Source organism: Accipiter gentilis, chromosome 23 (assembly GCF_929443795.1).
Source record: "Accipiter gentilis chromosome 23, bAccGen1.1, whole genome shotgun sequence".
NCBI classification, from domain to species: domain Eukaryota; kingdom Metazoa; phylum Chordata; class Aves; order Accipitriformes; family Accipitridae; genus Astur; species Astur gentilis.
This window is the reverse complement of record NC_064902.1, coordinates 20,615,660-20,635,064: the sequence shown is the minus strand read 5'-3', so window position 1 is coordinate 20,635,064 and position 19,405 is coordinate 20,615,660. Positions and strand designations below refer to the sequence as shown.

Genomic DNA, 19,405 nt, shown 5'->3' with positions numbered 1-19,405 from the left:
CAGCTTTTTGCTGTGGGCAATGCAGTAAGTATGGGCTAAATTCAGTTACTGTGCTGAGTAATGTTACTCCTTCAGTTGCCCCACTTACTTTAATGGGACTAAACCTGGCATAGCACAGTATGAACTAAGTGCAATCTGATACAAATAAAGATAGCAGAGTCTAGACTTACATTTTAGACTTTTCAATCATATTCAAGAAGCTAATGTGGCAGAGTCACCACATTAGTGTACACTTCAGACATGTACAAAAATGATTAAATGACAAAGTAGCGGTCACCGCTAATACCTGAGGCTGGACACTATTGCGTCTATGTCCAATTAAGGCAATTCATTATTTTTATGCCTTGGAAAAAATAGGCTACTCTACCATGCACTTCCATGCAGAAGGCAACAGTTTCCACTGTGCAACTCACACCTCTGCTTACATATACAGTAATGCAGTTTATCAAGTGAATAGCTGACTAGAAGGAGTACAATATAAGACATCCTTCATAAAGAAAATACATCAACGAAGTATGCTCCTTGCCAAGAAGGACTCATGATAGGGGCCCTCACTGCCAGTGCTAGTAGCATCTTCAGATCTCAAATTGCAGTTTAGCTCTACATGTCAGCCAACACTTGCCCCAGTCCAAAGAACATGGTAATAATTATACGATACCCTGATGCTTTAGGATCATAATTTCACTCCAGAGCTTTCAGAAACAAATTGCTCTGGGCAGCTTCTCTTCAACGGTTTCTTTTCAACTGTATTAAAATGCCAACAGTTTGCAGGTTAAAAGAGGATAAAAACTTAGTGGAGTTCCCAGTAGTTCCCACTATTTCTGTAATACAGTTTTTTGAATATGAGCCCATAGAGCTTTTGGATTTGCAGATGTCTCAACAAACAGGCCAAATTTCAAAAGAAATCTCCATGTTAGGCTGGAAACAGCAGGAAGTGGGCACACATTCAGTCTTTTCACCACAGTTCCCTTTTTTTCAGTTCATTCCAAACTGTTCATTGTGTTCAGCTCCCTTAAAATAACAAACCTTACAAACCATGCAGTCAGAGACACACAGAAACATTAAAATTTCTCACGAACCAAAACTCGAATTGAGAACTATGGTTTTGCAGCTTTATAAAAATTCTGACAAATATGACCTCATCTCTTCCACAGCCCCTGGGTAGACTTAGATACTTAGGGAAGAATTCATTAGAAACCATGTGAGGAAGGAAGCTAAGCATGAGTGAAATGCAAAGCCACAGTGGGTTGAAGTGCTCGTGCTCAAGACCTCTCTGGATCAGGAAGGACACCTCTGCTTGCCAAAGATTTGAAACTCTATAGAAGTGAATGCCTCATTCTGGTTTTGCTGCTGTGAACAGAAGCTTCACTCCTTTGAGAGAGGACGGATCTGTGTTCAGATTCTCTTCTCAGACCCCCACTTTCCATGGCCTGGCATGTCTGGTACTGGTAGTTCTCAGTGGGGTCTCTCAGTCATGTTTAGTAAAGGTGTTATGTATAAGTATTCACTCAACCAGGAGACAAAGGTAGCGAGATCTGGGGATGGGAAATGGCCAAGCTACACAGACAAAAAGTTACTTTGAAAAAAAGCCTGTGACTGTTTTTTCCTTATAATTTCTATTCACTATCCCAGTATGATGTCCATACCCATCCCTAAAATGCAGTTTTTTATTACAGTGACTGGGTACTACCACCATGTTACATCTGAAAAAATTGTTTGTCAGACACAAATACATGGTTTTGTAATTTCAGATCTTGTCCCAGTAGTTGTGTTGAGCAAAAACATTAAAAGATTAAAGAACAAACAACAAAAAAAACCTAGAAAAATTACAGGAGAATCAATAACTTGTTCCGTTTGAACAAGGGCTGAGGGATTCTAACCTGCAAGAAACAAATGAGATGCTGGTTTGTACTTTAGCTCAAAGAGTGAGCCCAGTAAAATCTAACTGTCAAAATAAAAAGCAAAGCATAGGATTTGTAAAGTTACTGTAGTGAAAGGAGAAAATGAGAGATGCGTAACATTGCATAAAGAGTTCCTAGTGCTTGCTGTGTATACCTTTAGATGGAAGCCGAGACCTAAATTAAGAGCCAAAACTAACAAAGATATCCTCCACTTTGACTGTTTCTCTCATTGCTTTGCTTGCTTTCCTCCCACAGGTCAATGGGAAGGATTTATCTAAAGCAACACACGAGCAGGCAGTAGAAGCATTCAAAACAGCCAAGGAGCCCATTGTGGTGCAGGTCCTGAGAAGAACCCCACGCACCAAGGTCTTCACTCCTTCTCACGACTCTCAGCTGGTGGATGTGGGCACACAGACAGATATCACTTTTGAACACATCATGGCTCTAAGCAAGATGGGCTCACCTACTCCACCCGTCTCTGTGCTAGACCCATACCTTCTACCTGAAGAGTAAGTAACAGTTTGCGAAGCCCTTGAAAATCCTTTCGTTCCTTAACGTGACATGTTAGAAGTAGTTCACAAACTCACCTTTACTTGCTGGTGAACATGTACTTCCAGAAGTAGTCAGGATTCATACACCATGGAGCCATAACTCAAAACGTTTTCATTTTTTCTACACATTAGTAAGCCATTACTCACATGAGTAATGCCACTGAGTCACAACATGGCCTCGTAAAAGCTCATTTTTTGCTGGCATTTGATAGATAAAGTTATTGCTTCTTGTAATACCTCTCACTGCCTCTTTGCGTTGCTTATGTTTTAACTTTGTTTTTTATGGCTGCCATAAATTGTGTAATGCTAAGAGCTGCTACATTCTGTTCCAGTGTATTAATTACTTTATTATAACCCTGCAGCCATGTTACTCAAATAAATTATTTTCTAGAACTAAAATTACTTACTAGTGCTGTCATGGATGTTTTAGAATCAAATTTTAATTATTGTTAATGGTAGTTTGATGCTTTTGTACTTACAAATAAAAATGACAATTATCTCCTGGCACACACACCCCACACCCTCACACGCTGTTCAAGAGGAAAACAGCTCCCCAAGGAGCCCATGCAAATTGCCTGTCATCTTGCCATGCATCTCTACAAGGGAAAAAGCAATAGAAAGGATTCTGAATGTCCCAGTTGCTGTGCATGAGAGACCGTGATCTGGTCAATCCACAGCAATACCTCGTTTTGAGATGATCCTGTACACCGTGAGAGACAGTGCTAGTGTGCACACGTCCTGGCTGTGCAGTACAGCTCTCGAAGGGGAACCCACAGACAGCCGGAGCTGTGAACGTTGATCGGCACGCAAACATACCCCAGCTCGCCTCTGCAGACATCCCTGTCAGTGGTCCTAGGAAATAGGGTTTAACTACAAACAGGCACTGACCCTGTACTGCTCTCCTAAGCGACTTTCACGGCCTGTTAACATTCACGCATTCAGCCAGGAACTGGGCTTCTGTGTGCAATGTCTGTTCCTTTCATGACTCTCAGCGCTGATCACTTGAAAGATAGTTCCAGTGGATATTACTGCATGGCTACCTATTCCCAGCCTATTGAAAATTCAAGCACAGCTGCATGTTTTAGCGGAAACGTTTGACAAAAGGCTATAGCTTTGAGCTTGTTCGCAGTGAACAAGCAGCAGGGCTTAGAGCACAGTGGAGAGGACACACTTACTCTTAGAGCAGCTATACTGCATACCCCCGAACACGTTTGCAAGGGCTTTCGCTACCTGCAATTTTCCAACTACAGAACCAATTACATTAGGAAAATAGCAGAGATTAATTAATGATGAAACATTTAGGTTGCAACATGCCTGCATAACACCAGCTCAGTCCTATCAAGTAACTTTGTATCCCCCCTTAATCGTTAGGCATAGATTCCAACTGCTAGCATATTCGGTGACCTTACTCTGAGTTGTAGATGTTGGTCTTAACCACATAACCTGCCTCACGCCTATCCCCACATATACAGGCAGTTAGCTATTCAAGTATGCTGTCACCCAGCATGTGCAAGCAAACCGTCTTTTTTTTTTTTCCTAATGCTTCCTGTACCTTCTCCAAATCCCATTCAAATTAATCTAGCCTATGTATAACAACTTGGGTATCTCAGCCAATTAGCAGATGCTGTTACATAAATAGCCTCACACTTACAAAGAAACATGTATCTAGTTAACAGAGAATGAAAGGGAGTTTACTTTCATTGCAGAAAAAAAATTCCGGCATAGAAAAAAGCGATCACAAGCAATACACTGCTTACAACTTCCAAAGTACAGACAGTGAAACTGTCAGAGAGCTCGAGTTGTAAAAAGCATCATGCCAATAGCGAATGGCAATATGAAGAGTGGTGCATATTTAAATAGTATGTAAATTATTATGCACAGCCTACTGCATTCAAATCAATCAACAGAATGCTGTTGATCCAAATAGTTGGGTGGCAAATTATTTTTATAATACAAAGTATTTGTGGTGGCAAAGTAAAAACACCAAGCAGCTAGGCAAGAATGATTTTACTTTCATGTGTGCAAATAACCTAAGCCCACAAGTAAATAATCTAGTATTCCCTCTCATCTTGAACCCTGGCAAATATCTGCCCACTTAGCTGTTCCCTTAGGGGAAGGGGTACCCCTACTTTGCTGCTATTCTCTCTGTATATTTTTTCTCCAAGTCAGCCTTGCATTTGGAGAAGAATCATTAATAAATGCTAAAACTCTTCTCTCATTCATCATCAGGTGCCAAATGTTTTAGGCTCCTCTTATAATACCTGTAATTTTTGTTTAATACATTTATTGGCATAAATGGTACAGTGTGTATGATCAACCACATGCAACTTCTTGGTGTGGTTTTTAGTCCATCGTGTTCACAATAACTTGCTGTAAGCTTGGAATGGATTAATATGCTAACTAGAGTACTGAGTGCTGTCCTAAAACATACCTTTTTTTCTTTTCCAGCCATCCATCAGTGCATGAATACTATGACCCAAATGACTACATGGGAGGAATTCATCAAGAAATGGACCGAGATGAGTTGGAATTAGAGGTGCTTAGTCTTTAGTAACTATTTCATTTACTGACAGTTTAACGTGTGTATGTCACTGTCTTTATATTGTATATAAAGTGATAAGACATTTCAAAGCAGGTGTTTGTAATAACATTGCTCATTAGTTACTTTGCAGGTTGCAAACCTTACTGATACCTTTAGAAATATATTTAACTGTGTGCCATGGGCTGATGAGCCAGATCTTCAGCTAAGAAATTAACATAAATAATGAAGTCATTGATTCCATTAATTAAATTCTGTATAACCATCCTGATTTAGACTTTCTGAAAATCTGAAACACTTTGCAAGTTTGCTGAGTGGCAGGACCTGTTCCACATAGTCACAGTAAAAATGTATGAGTTTCCCTTAAATACTCCCCAGCTGAGAAACAGATGTTCTTGATCATATAATTTAGAAGTATTTTAAGTTTACAAGACCAGAATAGATTTGCCACTATACTAAGTCGTTCCTCCCCTTTCATTACTGAAAAGTTACACATGTATACATATGAAATTATAGATAATAAAAGTTGAACCAGTCATGAAGGTATGCAAGTCCATTTTCCTGCCAAATCTTTAAAAATCACTTGCGGCTTTAATACTTGTATATCCCATCAGAAGTTCATCTTCAGTTTTCTCATTCTTAATTTTAATAATCTGCTCCCAACAATTCAGTGTACAGCATAGAAATTCTGGGCCTTAGTTCTGCAGGACACTTAAGCACCAATACTGACCCACTGAAGTGTTTTTAATTGTTTGTAATAAATAGCAGCAAAGTAAAAAATACTTCTAAATACTGCCAGCAACATCTGACCCAGCTAATCCATTCAAGATTATCAGTAAGTGAATAGTTTACTCTTAGCTTGCTTGCACTTCTATTTCTTAGATCCTGGTCCTGCTAACGCTTATTTGTCAAAGCAAGCAATGCTGACCTGTCTGTAGCTCTATTTAGATCAGTGGTAGATTTATCAACAGCTTCAATGGGAGCAGAGTTCAGTCATTCTATGAGCACGAAGTTGTTCCCTTCTATAAAAGTGTTTGCAGGATCAAGGACTAAAACCCCATAAAAAGTTTGCAAGCTGTTCTCAGATTCTGCAGATCTGGTAGTAATTCATCTCTGTATACAAATGCAAATCAAAGTCAGGATAAAATCAAAGTGCCAGTAAAACAAATGCTGTTTAGCAGACTTCAAGGCCTTACTTTTCAAAAAAGTGCCTTTTTTTTTTTTTTTTCCTTAAATAAAAACAAATGCAATATAGATTTCAGTCTTAAGGGAAAATGTAGAACAAATTAGTATTTGCTGCCAGTGTCTCTTCAAAATCTATCTTTTAGGAAATCTAACATTGTGGATAAATTATATTGCTTCCATTAGAAGGTCAACCAGTTGAGCTGAAAACAGTTTAAACACATGCACTTCAGTAGCCAGACGTTAATATGCCTTAAACCACAACATTAATAATTTTGACATTGATATAGTACTTGATGGCAAAAGGTGATCAGCTCAGTAACACAGGGAGATGAACATTAGAAAAGTCTCTGTAGCCTAATAGTATTTCTTAAAAACCACTAAAGATGCTTGTTCAAATTGTAGAGACTATGATCAATGGTAAGGTCAAAGTGCTAACAGGGACTCAACTGGCTAGTTGCTTTTTTGTTTGCCTTTTGATAGATATGTTTTAAAAGACCACAAAGGCACTGTTTCATTGACTGCAGCAGGAATGTCTAAAGTAAGAAAGCCATCAAGTCAGCCTTCTATGTTTCCATGTCCATAAAATGTGCTTTGAATTTAAATCAGAAGCTCCTCATCTAAACTTTTATGGTTTATAACTGACTGATTAGTGATTTGTAACAAGTAAACAAGACAAAAACAGTGAAATACCCAAGTTCACAGCAAGCTTCTAATGTAAATATCCATAGGAAGGAATTTATGCTGGCAGTATTGCCGAGACGCCAAAATTGTGTTCTCAGTTTTTTCTCTCAACATTTATCTTAAAATTGATGACTCAGAGGTAACTGCCATATATTCCCTACTACAAAAATAAATAAATACCATTTCTTTTCTTTTGAAGTTCACATGCCACAAGGAAAGAGGGACTAAATCCTGAACTACTATTTTATTATAAATTAAAATTACATTCATTCTTCACAGAGGCCCAGCCAGAAGTCATTTCAGGCTCATAAAGGAAGAATAATGTCACTCCAGGATTCCCCAGCAGCATTATGCGTTAATATGTTTATTCAAACAAGTCTGTCCAGCTGTCAGACACACAGCCCAAGTGAGGGCTTTCTCAGTGTGTTAATTTTCTCCCATTACAAAGGAGAACATTCTACATCAAAAAGGGGGCTTGTTCTCTCCTATTTGATTTTATGTCCTTACCCTTTCCTATATGCAACTTGTATGCAGGTCTTGTTTTCTTTCTGAGTAGAGGAACTCAGCTGAAAGGCTAGTTGAGACTAAGTAAAGCTTGGAGATGAAAAACCACATGAAATGTTCACTGACTGCTAAGAAATCTCCCTTCTGATACTCTCACTCTATCTTAGACAGAAGTGAAGTCTTCACATCAAAAGACTGTAGAGGGACAACAGATTCATTCAAATAGCTTTTTGCCCTCCCAGTGCACAGCTCCCACAGTGTTCCCGGCACGAAACCACAACATCTGTTCAGCGAAAAAGTAACACTAAGCACCAAAATCCATGCTTCAAAATTTGAAATTAATACTTCACTGCTTCTAGGAAACCATAAATAAAAGCTGAGTAAAGAGGGTTTCAAGCTCTCCCCTTTACTGTACTTTGCTACTTTGGTTGAATATTTTCTTTTACTTCTCCAATAATCTATTTGCAAGGGAGGGAAGGAGGTGAGAGGTAACTATTTGAACATGGGAATCCATAGGCTCCATCACAGGCACTCTGCAATTTTTATTCCATCCTGGCTGTAAAGCATTTGAAAGCATCTTTTATGTGAATATACCTCTTCTCAATGAAAACTCCCGCTCTGTGGGGAGTCGCACTGATCAGGAGCTTCTCAAGGCATTACTATGCCTCTGAACACAAAGGACTTCAGCCCTAGCAGTCCTGCCCAGGCAGTGATCAAATATGTAAAGGTTTAAAAAGCAGTACCTTCCTTCGGCTTCACAACTGTACTTTGTAAGACAAATATTTCTATGTTCTGTATTTGGAACAAAGCCAGAAGTGGTAAAATATTTCAACTTGCTGTCGAGCTAATACTGAAAGGTTGTCCTCCCTTAGCTCTCTAGAGGACTTCAACCTGGCCTTAACACCTCTTACTGCATGGGAAAGCTCTTAATCATGGACCATTGGCCATCTGCTTGGCAAAGAGCCTGGGCATCCTTCAAGTTACCTTACTTAGGCATCCTAAATCTCTTTTCATCAGGGTGGAAAGCACTTTTCTCCAGCCTTCCCCAGCACCACTGGTGACTTAAGCAAGACCAGTCTTTATGGTCCATCAGAGAATTACCATCATAGAGCTGGGCTGGCACAAGAACAGATTTTTGTTTCTTCTTTTGGAAAGAAAACCTGTTTTATAAAATTTTCTTCTCTGAAAAGTGGAGGAATGGGGTTTTTGCTTTTTACTGATATTGAAAGCCACATTTATGTGACAAGGCAAATATAAAGATCACTTCCTGTAGCTTCAAGACAGCAAGAACAACAGTTTTCCTCCTGCTGTACCAGGGTCAGTTGCCAAAATGTAGTGAGAAGGCCTCAAGCACTATAAAAGGCAATAGTTCTTCATATTTATTTCCCTGACATTCTTTTCTGGGTGAAACCTGTTAATGGAATGGCAAAAAAGTGTGCCCTGCTGGTCAGGTATGTCAGAAGCCAGCACAAAAAAAAATATCCAACCACTTTTGACAGAGAGAGACAAAAGGACAGAGTACTTATCATGCAAGCTTTGGATAATGCTTTGTGAACGTTTGAACTTTTATTACCCATCGTTGTCCTCTCATTTCAGATTTCTACTGCTCATTTCTGGCTTGTTAGAGAAAGGACTTTGATTTTTATAAATTTGCAGGCAGGTCATAACTTTAAATCAGCAGTACTATAATTCAATAATCTCTTGCAAATGAAGGATCTTCTGAGCTTATAGAGGTTAATTTACTATTATCACTTACTCCTAATTCATTATTATGAGCGGTTGCAGGTATAATGTCATAGTACGTGTTCATTTCTTCTTGTCTTGCTACAAATGCCGTATGGATTTCAGCAGCTAGCTCTTTGAGCCCTCTTTGGCTCTACATTTGATACAGAGGCGATGATCTTTCAGACAGTTCTCTTGTGCAGACTCTATTTTGAAATAGCATACAAATGCTTCTCTTGAACATGTCTCAAAATGCCACTTTTACCTGATCTAAAGCAGCAGATTTTAATTATCTGTGTGTGTAAAAGTTATATCATATATGAAATTTTTACGTTTATTGTGCTAACGCAGCCCCAATGTTATCCTACTTTGTGGATACCACCATTGTCTGCTAACTAATTTCTGCAGATCTAGACCAGGTGTTGAATACTTAAGCATCTCCCTTCTGCAATGTAGGTGGCCGATACATTTCATATTATTTTATACAGAGCTCCTTACAATAGTATCTGAGCCCCAGTTGAGCACCAAATATACTTTCATCTCAAGACTGTACAGTACTAATCTGAAAGAGCACGTGTTTAGCAGGCTCTCTGGAAGCAGTCCAGCTGCTGCTGTGCATGCAGCAGCTCCTCTCTTGCAGCAGGAGCGCAGAACACTGCAGGCTCACAGGATCAGGCCCCTGGGCTGTCCAGGAGTGCAATGCTGGAGACAGAGGAATAAGAAATGGCAAGTCCTGTGGCATTGCAAACACGTGAACTCGCACCTCCGAAGTTCTCCAGGCCCATATTAATTCCTAGAGTTTAATTATTTCCTGGTACAATTAAAAAAGCTACCATAATACCTGTACTTGCAGGTGCCAGTTTTCTATTTTCCCCTTTTATGTATCTGTTCATTACACAGACTCGACTCTGAATGGAAAATAAGCTTTGCTTTGAAGATTCTGGTGTTGATTTTTCAACTCCAACTGGAATTGCACACTTTTATCTCTCAAATATTTCAAACCTTTATGATTATATTAAAACCTCACTGATGCAAAGACCTACAGAAAGCAGCTGTTCCTATCTTTAAGTTCACAAAATTATCATATTTGGGTAGCATCAAACCCACTTACTCTGTTCCTAGCAAGGACTAGGGGGATTGTACCCAAGAGTAAGTCTGTCAACTAATTACTCATAAAAATTCAGATTCTAAACACCTGCTCTAAACATTTTTTGTTTGCTTTAGCTTTTAGCTGCTTTATTTGTGAGTGTTTTTAAACAATATATATCTGTTTTCCTTTTAAAATATATGTTCTTTACTTTACTAGATGATTTATTACCTTCCAGTATATCACAGGTGATGTCTTGGATAGTGCATTTTAGAAATAAAACCATATTTATTTTTTAATTATAATAATACCCTTTACAGTTGTACATTGTTGGAAAAACACCTATTGTTATTCAAAACACGTGGCAGGTAAGAATCAAACTAATAGTTTGCTCTCTCCTCGCCTTCCACTCCAAAAGGTGCTGGCAAGTGCTTATGGTTACATAGAGTCTAGTTAAATAATGGCCAAAGTCACCATGGCTTTTTGTTTGTTTTTATGGGGTTCTTTTTAACATGATATATATAATTTTCACAGCCAGTATGACAAACAGTAGAAAGAGCTACAGCACTGGTTTCTTGCTACTCTTTCATTGCCATATTTTCAAATCATTAAACTATATAAAAACTTTCCTGAAGACATGAAATCTTTTTGTTAAAGTATGCAGGAAATATGGGAATCATTCTAGGCCTGCATTAGGCCCAATTCACAAATTCCCTCCTCGTCCCTAGTTTGCACCATGATTAAATGCAGAATAAACACATTGACTGTGGTGGCATTCCCAAGGATCAACTGAGATCAGAATCGAATCTACTTTGTCTCATCTTTTCTTCTGAAGAATTTCCATCTCCTCTCTAGAAAGCCCCCAAAGCTTTAGAAATCTGAAGGACAAAAAACCCACTATTAAAGCATTGTATTCAAACCTGTAAGTAACAAAAGAGGGAGAAAGAGAGCAGCAGTTCACCATGGATACTATTGATTGAAGCCATTTAAATACCATCTGAAATGTCACTGACATTTACAACTACGTTTCTTATAAAAAAAAAAAAATGAAATTACACATGTTGACAAGTAAATAACACGAGATTGCTGATCTTGGCAGCTGTCATCTAGACATGCCAATAAATTATTCATATCACTTTTGTTTTATTGTCTTGCCCCTTACAAATGGCACAGCGCAGGTCAAAACAGAGAGACATTCAGAAATAATGAGTCGTGTTATCAGGACTTTTCCCCTGGAACAGACAGGTCCAAGCGGAAGCACGTGGTTCAGGGTCTGCCCTTGGGCTGGGACAGCCCTTGGATCCTGCACGGGCCATGCCTTCTTTCTCAGCCTGTGTCCCTTTGCCCGCTCTGCCTGGTCCCACTCTTTCCCTTTGCAGCAACAGGGCTCGAGCCCCACAGCTGCCTCCTCCATCCTGCCTGGAGTTATCTGCAGAGGAGCGGGACCTTTCAGAGCCTCGCTCGCTGCCAAGCACTCTTCTAAGGGAAGTAAAAAACCACAACTGCAGCTGCTATTACACCTCTACCTGTGAAGAAATATCCTTCCCCCCTATAGCAGCATCCTCAGGACTGACAGAGCAGTCGCAATAAGCTGGTTAAGCACGTTAGGCTCCCCAGGGTCCTTAGGGTCCCGGGATGCCCCTCAGAAGCAAGAAGACAGAGCTGAAAGATGCTACGTGGATGGTCACGCTGACTGTGCACCAGCCAGGGGCATCCCACAGCTTGTGGGCATCTCCGTGGGGTTTACAACCCTTTATAGCAACCAGTGTCACAGAGCAGCAGCAAATGTAGGACAAAAGTAACCCAGGTGAGGTCTACGTGGAAAAACAACAGAGGAAAAACATATATTTTTAAGATGGCTTAAATGTCTCCTATACTAACAAGACCACCAAAGAGCACTAGAATGATATAAACCATGACCTGCTGAAACCAAACCCTTGCAAGATATTGAAGTGCTTATTATATTTCTATTGCCGATACCAAATGCTTTGCTGACAATATATTGATCTTCAGTCACACTTTTGAGAAATTTATTACATCATTTCATGAAAATTACACAAGTTAATGTAATAGAGTATTATATTTTTCTCTGAAAAGCCAGAAAATTTCCCTGCTTATAAGGAAATATATATCAGCTGTGGCAAATATCAAAATCATACTTTATAAGTATTTTAGCATTTGAAGTCTTACCACTACATGAAATATAGGCAATTTTTCTTCTTTAAGATCAATAAAAGGTCTGTTTTCAAAATGACTTCATATTGATTGAAGGGTCAAAAATGCCCCAGGTATTGATTGTCTGCATATAATCACGTTTTGCTCAGTAAGTTAACCTCATCTACAAGTGAAAAGAGATCCACTATATCACTTAAGCAAAATATTTTCATTGTATTTGAAAAATTGCTTCCATCAGTCATGTGTCTCACTAAGAATGTATTTTCTTTTCCTTTTTCTTTTTTTTCTGTTCTTTGGGGTTTTTTTGGTTGTTTTGTTGTTTGGTTTTTTTTAAACTCAGGAAGTAGATTTACATAGAGTGAACAGCCAGGACAAGCTTGGCCTTACTGTGTGTTACAGAACGGATGATGAAGATGACATGGGTATTTATGTGAGTGAGGTAAGATTGAGCTGATTTCCGTAAGATACAATTTGTCTTTTAAACAGCAGTGTTGGGCATTTAAGACATGCGTCTTCTGTTTGTACCATGTTCGAAAAACAGCCAGAATGCAGTAATTGGAAGAAATCTAATTATTTTTCCTCTTCTCCAAACTGAGTGAAATCCTGCATCCACTGAAGTCAAACTTTGTTATATTAACATTTAGTGTTCATTTTTCCTCTAACACAGTCTCAGCATTCAATTTCAGATGACAGTTTCAAAGTATTTTTAATATATCCCCCCTTAAATTTTTGTTCTCAGTTATTCCAGAAACAATATAAATGGGAAAAAAAAAAAATCCACCCACAGACATTTTTATTTACAAAGATTTGGGGCCCATTTGCTTCTCTTTGCCACCTTTCATGAAATAAGTAGCATTTTATACATAATCTTTTTATCATACAGATCCATTTCAAATTAGTAGCAGCAGTTTGAGGAAAGAAACTTGTAACTAAATCTAAAATCTTCCATTTAAATGCATCACTTAAGACATAATCGAAACTGTTCTGTATGCAAAAACTGGTTCTAATCAGAGCACTGTGTTGTAAAGCAAAATGTTAAATTATGAAGTAACTCAGTATCATACAAACATGATAAACCTACATTCTCTGAAGACACATCTCAGGAAGAAATGTTTTGGGTTTGACTTGATCATTTTAATTTGCATTTCACTTTGTCTGACATAAGCAAGGAAAAGTCCTGTAATTGTTAAGCAAGACATAACAACCACAGATATAGCAGCAATGACAGACGCACTGACTTACAGTATCAGTTATATTACCAATACTGGGCTTGCTAGGGGAAGTAACTACTGAGCTCTCAAACCTCCAAAGCACTCACAGTTCTCTTGTTTTGTAGATTGATCCCAACAGTATTGCTGCAAAAGACGGTCGACTCCGAGAAGGCGATCGCATTATTCAGGTACATGTGTAAATGGTTTAAAGTCTGCTAACACACTATAATCTGCTGCAATGTCTTTATTTCAGTATAATTTGTACAAAGCATTCTCTTCAGACTGGTATTCATATGCTTCCTCTTAACTTTCTGAAGATATTTCCCTTTCTTCTGCCATATCTCAGTCAGATTTTGATAGTCCTGTCCAGGTAAAGCCCTATGTTGGCCCTACCCTGCAGGCTAAGCGTTTTGTCAGCAGATTTCATCTGTTTCCAGCACATATTCTGATACGCTTCCATTTTTAAGTCTTCCTTCTACCACAGAAACCCTCTATTTTGGCCCAAGTAATTATTCCCCATTGCAGAACCTCTCCAGGCTGCCCTATTTACTCACAGGGATGTTAGTACTCGTTCAGCAGGCTGAACACCCACTGCTGTGTGCCAGAACGAGTTGTCTTTCAAGTGCAACAATTCTACACCATAGGGGCTTTGTGAGAAGTGGTCTGTCTTCTCCACAGACGCTAACACGAGTAGAGTTCCACACCCCATTCAGTGTCTGGGAGCAGCATCCACACCCTCACCTGTCCCACACAAGGGTGTTCCTCTTCCTTTCCACCCACCAGACCTGATGTTATGATTCGGCTCCTGCCCAACTCTCCTTCTCCAGTTTCTGTCCTCGTAGCAAGGCTCTGCACATCACACGCAGAGGCGTGGAACAGTTCCACGTGTCCAAACCAACACACTTGCCCAACACTTATCTGAACAACATGGCTGGAGATGAAAACAGGGACTGTGCCTGGCCTGTGCTGCGCCAGCCATGCAGTTCTGTAGAGCTCCTCTCAGCAGCATTTAAGTATCCCTATGAAAGGATTTCTTTCTGTTGCTCTTTTCTTTGAAGATCAATGGCATAGAGGTACAGAACCGAGAAGAAGCTGTGGCACTTCTCACCAGTGAAGAGAGCAAGAATATCTCCTTACTTGTTGCAAGACCAGAAATTCAGGTACTGTAGCAACAATAAACACCTCTTGAGTCTTAATTAAAAGAGTTGCTGTTTTGTAGAACACAGTTCTGAAGAATTTTAACCTACCTAAAACCGTATAATACAGTTTGACTGGACAGGTATATGGTCTGAAATAATGGAATTCGGCAGTCGTGGTACTTATATTTTTTTTTATATTAAAGTTCAATTTATAAGACGTTTGGTGATTTATATCTTCTGCAATGCAATTACAAACATCAGTGCAAGGTATTATGGATGGTTTCAAGCCATAGCTTTGAAGAACATACTGAACTCTAATTCCTATACCGATTGATTTTTCATTCATTAAAACACCTATTATTTAGCCCTTTATACACCATCTCTTAACGTAGTTAAATACTGTCAAAAAGCATCCTCAGCTGTAATAAAAGGTTGAACCAGATCCCTTTGTAGAGCAGGGATTAGCACAACAAACATGTTGAACAAACGGCCGTGAGCACTATTGTTTGATCTGTTTCTGCTCCTCCTGCTGCGAGAGCAGCCCTTGCCAATGCACCTGGAGACACAGGGTCAGGCTCGTGACTATCCTGTTAGCCTAGACATTTCTGATCCTTCCCTTGGGGATAACTGAAGCTGGGAGTAAAAAAGTCTTACAGATCCCTAGCAAGCATTTTTCCCTCTGGCCCTTGATGCTGCCTTGCAAGTGGTGTGTTCAGGCTTTGGGCTCTGGAGTATTTTTCTACATCCTAATCAAGTCGCGCACAAACCAAAACAGCCCCAACTCTTAGAATGATTTCCATGGATGAAAAGCCTGGGTTTGTTTCATATATAAAGGGCTGCTGAAGATAAAACCATGCTGCTGGAGATGGAGGCAGCTGTGGGGGGAAGTAGTATAGTCAATACCCGCACTTCGCACAAGGAGATGTGTGCTTCTTCCCAGAACACAGCAGCACTGTCACATGAAGGAATCTCCTAAGATTTCCCAATCATTTTGCACGAAGAAGGAACATAATTTATGTCAGTCTTCATTCTTTTGACAACATTTGGTTTGGTTTTTCCTCCCTTTTCACATAGCTGGATGAAGGATGGATGGATGATGACAGAAATGATTTTCTGGATGACTTGCACATGGACATGTTAGAGGAACAGCACCACCAGGCAATGCAATTTACTGCCAGCATGCTTCAGCAGGTACTGCCGTTCTGTTGTGCAATGGTGTCAAAACTTCACATTGCACTCAATATTCCAATATTGAGCTTGACTGAATACACTTAGTGTCTTGAATGAGGATCAAGGCAAAAGGACTTTCTGTAAAGTCAAGATATGACTATCCACAAACTTTATCTTAGGAACCAAAATGTTTACTTTGCCTCTTACGACAACATGACCACAGTTCTAAGAAATCCACCGTTCTGGCTGTAGTCACTGAGAGAAGTACAAGCTAGGTGTATGGTAGATATAGCAGGCAGAGAGCTAACTTAAAAATTTCCTATTTGATATGCATGCACATAGTGAAAACAGCCTCCCTCCCAAAACCTTAAAATCCAACTGGGGAACTCAAGCAAAGTCTGAAATAAGGTCTATATATGGGAAGAAAGGCAAAGAAAAAGGTTTTACGTAGCAAAGTTTATGCAGCGCCACAGATTTGGTCCTATATTTCCCCATTGTTCTGCCATAGTTAATGCAATCATACGAGTTTATGAATAGATTTTTGTCTAGAGTTTTCTAAAACTCTACATCCTCTGTGGCATCCACATTTTTTGGAGGCATATTCTCACTTTGGCACCACAGTAGAACTGGATACTTCTGTGCACCTAAGTGGGAGAAGAAGCATTTTGAAAATATGACTTCTACCACTGTTACCTGTAACTGAAAAGCAGACCTCAGGTTCTTCTGAGGACATCCACAGCAGGCTGTGGTTTTGGTCACCATTTCTATGAGTTCTTAGTAATATTCTTTCCATACAAGTAAAAGACAAAGATGCAGAAAGGGTAACAAGTGACAGATTGAGAGATTAAGAAAACTATTAAAAAAATAAACACCCTGAAACATTTCATGTCCTTGCAATAATTTTCTATTTCTGTCTTTTCATTTTTGCTGTTAGAAGAAGCATGAGGAGGATGGAGGTACCACAGATACAGCCACTATTTTATCTAACCAGCACGAGAAGGACAGTGGTGTGGGGCGCACAGACGACAGCACTCGCAACGATGAGAGCTCCGAGCAGGAAAACAACGCAGATGATCACACCACCTCCTCCAACACTTTAGGGAGCCAGAAGAAGCTGACTTACAGTCATGACACCCTAGGAAGTGGTGATATGCAGTTCAGCAACGAGTCGTTCATCTCGGCTGACTGCACAGACGTCGACTTCCTTGGCATCCCCGTAGATGAATGCGAGCGATTCCGGGAACTGCTGGAACTGAAGTGCCAGGTGAAGTCTGCCAACCCTTACAGTCTGTATTATCACAACAGCACGCTGGATATGAGCAAAAGCGACCAAGAAAGTGTTGACAGAGAGCTGGAGATGCTGAATGAGGAGCTGCGCAATATCGAGCTAGAGTGCCTGAATATTGTGAGAGCTCATAAAATGCAGCAGCTGAAAGATCAGTACCGGGAGCCCTGGATGCTACATAACAGCGGGTTCCGCAACTATAACACGAGCATTGATGTTCGCAGGCACGAGCTCTCAGACATTACGGAGCTCCCCGAGAAGTCTGACAAGGATAGCTCGAGTGCATATAACACAGGGGAAAGCTGCCGAAGCACACCACTCACACTGGAGATTTCCCCTGACAATTCGCTGCGCAGAACTGCAGAAGGCATTAACTGTCAAGGTAATGAGGGGGCAGTGGCATATAATGTCTCCCAAAAGAATTTATTTGCTAGCTCAGAAAGTCATGAATCCAGCACTGGTAAATGCCATGCCTCTGCTAAAGATCCAGACCTTGGCAAGCAGCTGGAAAGCAAGGAGAGAAAAGCCAGTGATGGAAGCAAAAGCCCTACTCACGGTCAAAAACCTTCTGGCTCCTATGTCTCCCCGTACCATCACTCTCCATATAAGCACGCTCATATTCCTGCTCACGCACAACACTACCAGAGCTACATGCAGCTGATCCAACAGAAATCAGCAGTGGAGTATGCACAGAGCCAAATGAGTCTGGTGAGTATGTGCAAAGACTTTAATTCAAGCCAGAGTGAACCAAGGATGGAGTGGAAAGTCAAGGTCAGAAGCGATGGGACCCGCTACATTACAAAGAGGCCAGTCAGGGACAGGCTGCTGAGAGAACGTGCCATAAAGATTAAGGAGGAGCGCAGTGGTATGACTACCGACGATGATGCCATAAGTGAAATGAAGATGGGCCGTTACTGGAGCAAGGAAGAACGGAAGCAGCATTTAGTGAAAGCAAAGGAGCAGAGGAGGAGGCGTGAGTTTATGATGCAGAGCAGGTTGGATTGCTTAAAGGAACAGCAAGGTGCAGAAGAAAAGAAAGAGATGAATATCATTGAACTGAGCCACAAAAAAATGATGAAGAAGAGAAATAAAAAAATATTTGACAATTGGATGACAATCCAAGAACTGCTAACCCATGGAACAAAGTCACCAGATGGCACACGGGTGTACAATTCCTTCCTGTCAGTGACTACTGTATAATCGCCATTGCTAAGTTATGTACATAAACCACTACCATTGGGGTAGAAATCAATGCCTCGTTCAATGTGGCAAGATTTTTGTATATAAGATACAGTCATCGAGTTTATAGTTCAAATACTGAACTCTACAACTGTGGGTGCCAGGATCTCCATTATAAAGTGGAGAGGAAACTTGCCCGTCTCCTTCAAAGGCAATATTAGCAGTGCTTTTTGCAATACTGATTGTACTTTTTTACTTGTTACCTTTTACATGAAGTGTTTAAATATCAGAAATGTATTAACCATACTTACACAGGTAATTTGCTTAAACTATATTCATATTAAAAGGTACCCATGCTTTTCTTTACCTAAAAAAACCGCAGAAAACCCACAAGAGCAACTGCACATACGTATTTTTTGTGAAACCATACTTTGTGATATTATTTTGCTGTTGTTCACTTCTACACAGAGTGCTGTTTATCAATATTTAGCTCAAGGTTTAAACTCAGAATTAGAGTCATTCTCTTGTAATATTTAACATTTATCAAACAGCAGTTTTTAGAGTTATGCTCAACATTTAAACATTTTTCTTTTTAAGGTTTCTGAAGAAAGTATATAGGTTTCATCTGAAAAGCCTGAAGCAAAGTACACTATACTGCAGCTTTAAAGGATTTTAAAGCATGTTTGCAAATGTTGCAACCTATTGAAAAAATGTGCATGTACAGCTAATTTGTTTATATAATACAGTTTGTGGAATTTGAAAAGCCCATGGTAGTAACTGTTTGCTTTATAGATTTGAATGTATTGAATCATAAAAGCAGTTTCATGAAATCTTCATTAGCTACAAACGTTAACAAGTAAAATGAAGTCAAATAAATTATTGTTTTATATTTCAAACTATTTTAAATTCTTTGACTCCCTTCTGGTTTCACCACGTAGAGTATTCTTTCCTCGAGGGTAGCTCGTGTGCTGCAGAAATGCCTGCACAGCCTAACAGAATCAAACCTAACAGAATAATCTGTATCCTGACTTTGGGGGGAATTTGGATTGAGGTTTTCTTGAGGGAAGGAGAGATGG

The 19,405-nt window shown here is 39.7% G+C and overlaps 1 protein-coding gene across 2 annotated transcripts in view; it reads left to right on the top strand.

Annotated features, from left to right (window-relative positions):
- PDZRN3 (PDZ domain containing ring finger 3) overlaps positions 1 to 19,199 on the top strand; it is a 146,839-nt gene extending 127,640 nt beyond the window's left edge. For both annotated transcript variants that reach the window (XM_049826967.1, XM_049826969.1), the window contains 7 exons: positions 2,157 to 2,410; positions 4,901 to 4,988; positions 12,686 to 12,784; positions 13,682 to 13,744; positions 14,615 to 14,716; positions 15,770 to 15,886; positions 16,800 to 19,199. In XM_049826967.1, the coding sequence (XP_049682924.1) occupies positions 2,157 to 2,410; positions 4,901 to 4,988; positions 12,686 to 12,784; positions 13,682 to 13,744; positions 14,615 to 14,716; positions 15,770 to 15,886; positions 16,800 to 18,350 (2,274 nt within the window). In that variant the 3' untranslated portion in view covers positions 18,351 to 19,199. The remainder of the gene's footprint in view (positions 1 to 2,156; positions 2,411 to 4,900; positions 4,989 to 12,685; positions 12,785 to 13,681; positions 13,745 to 14,614; positions 14,717 to 15,769; positions 15,887 to 16,799) is intronic.
- The last annotated feature ends 206 nt before the right edge of the window (positions 19,200 to 19,405 follow it).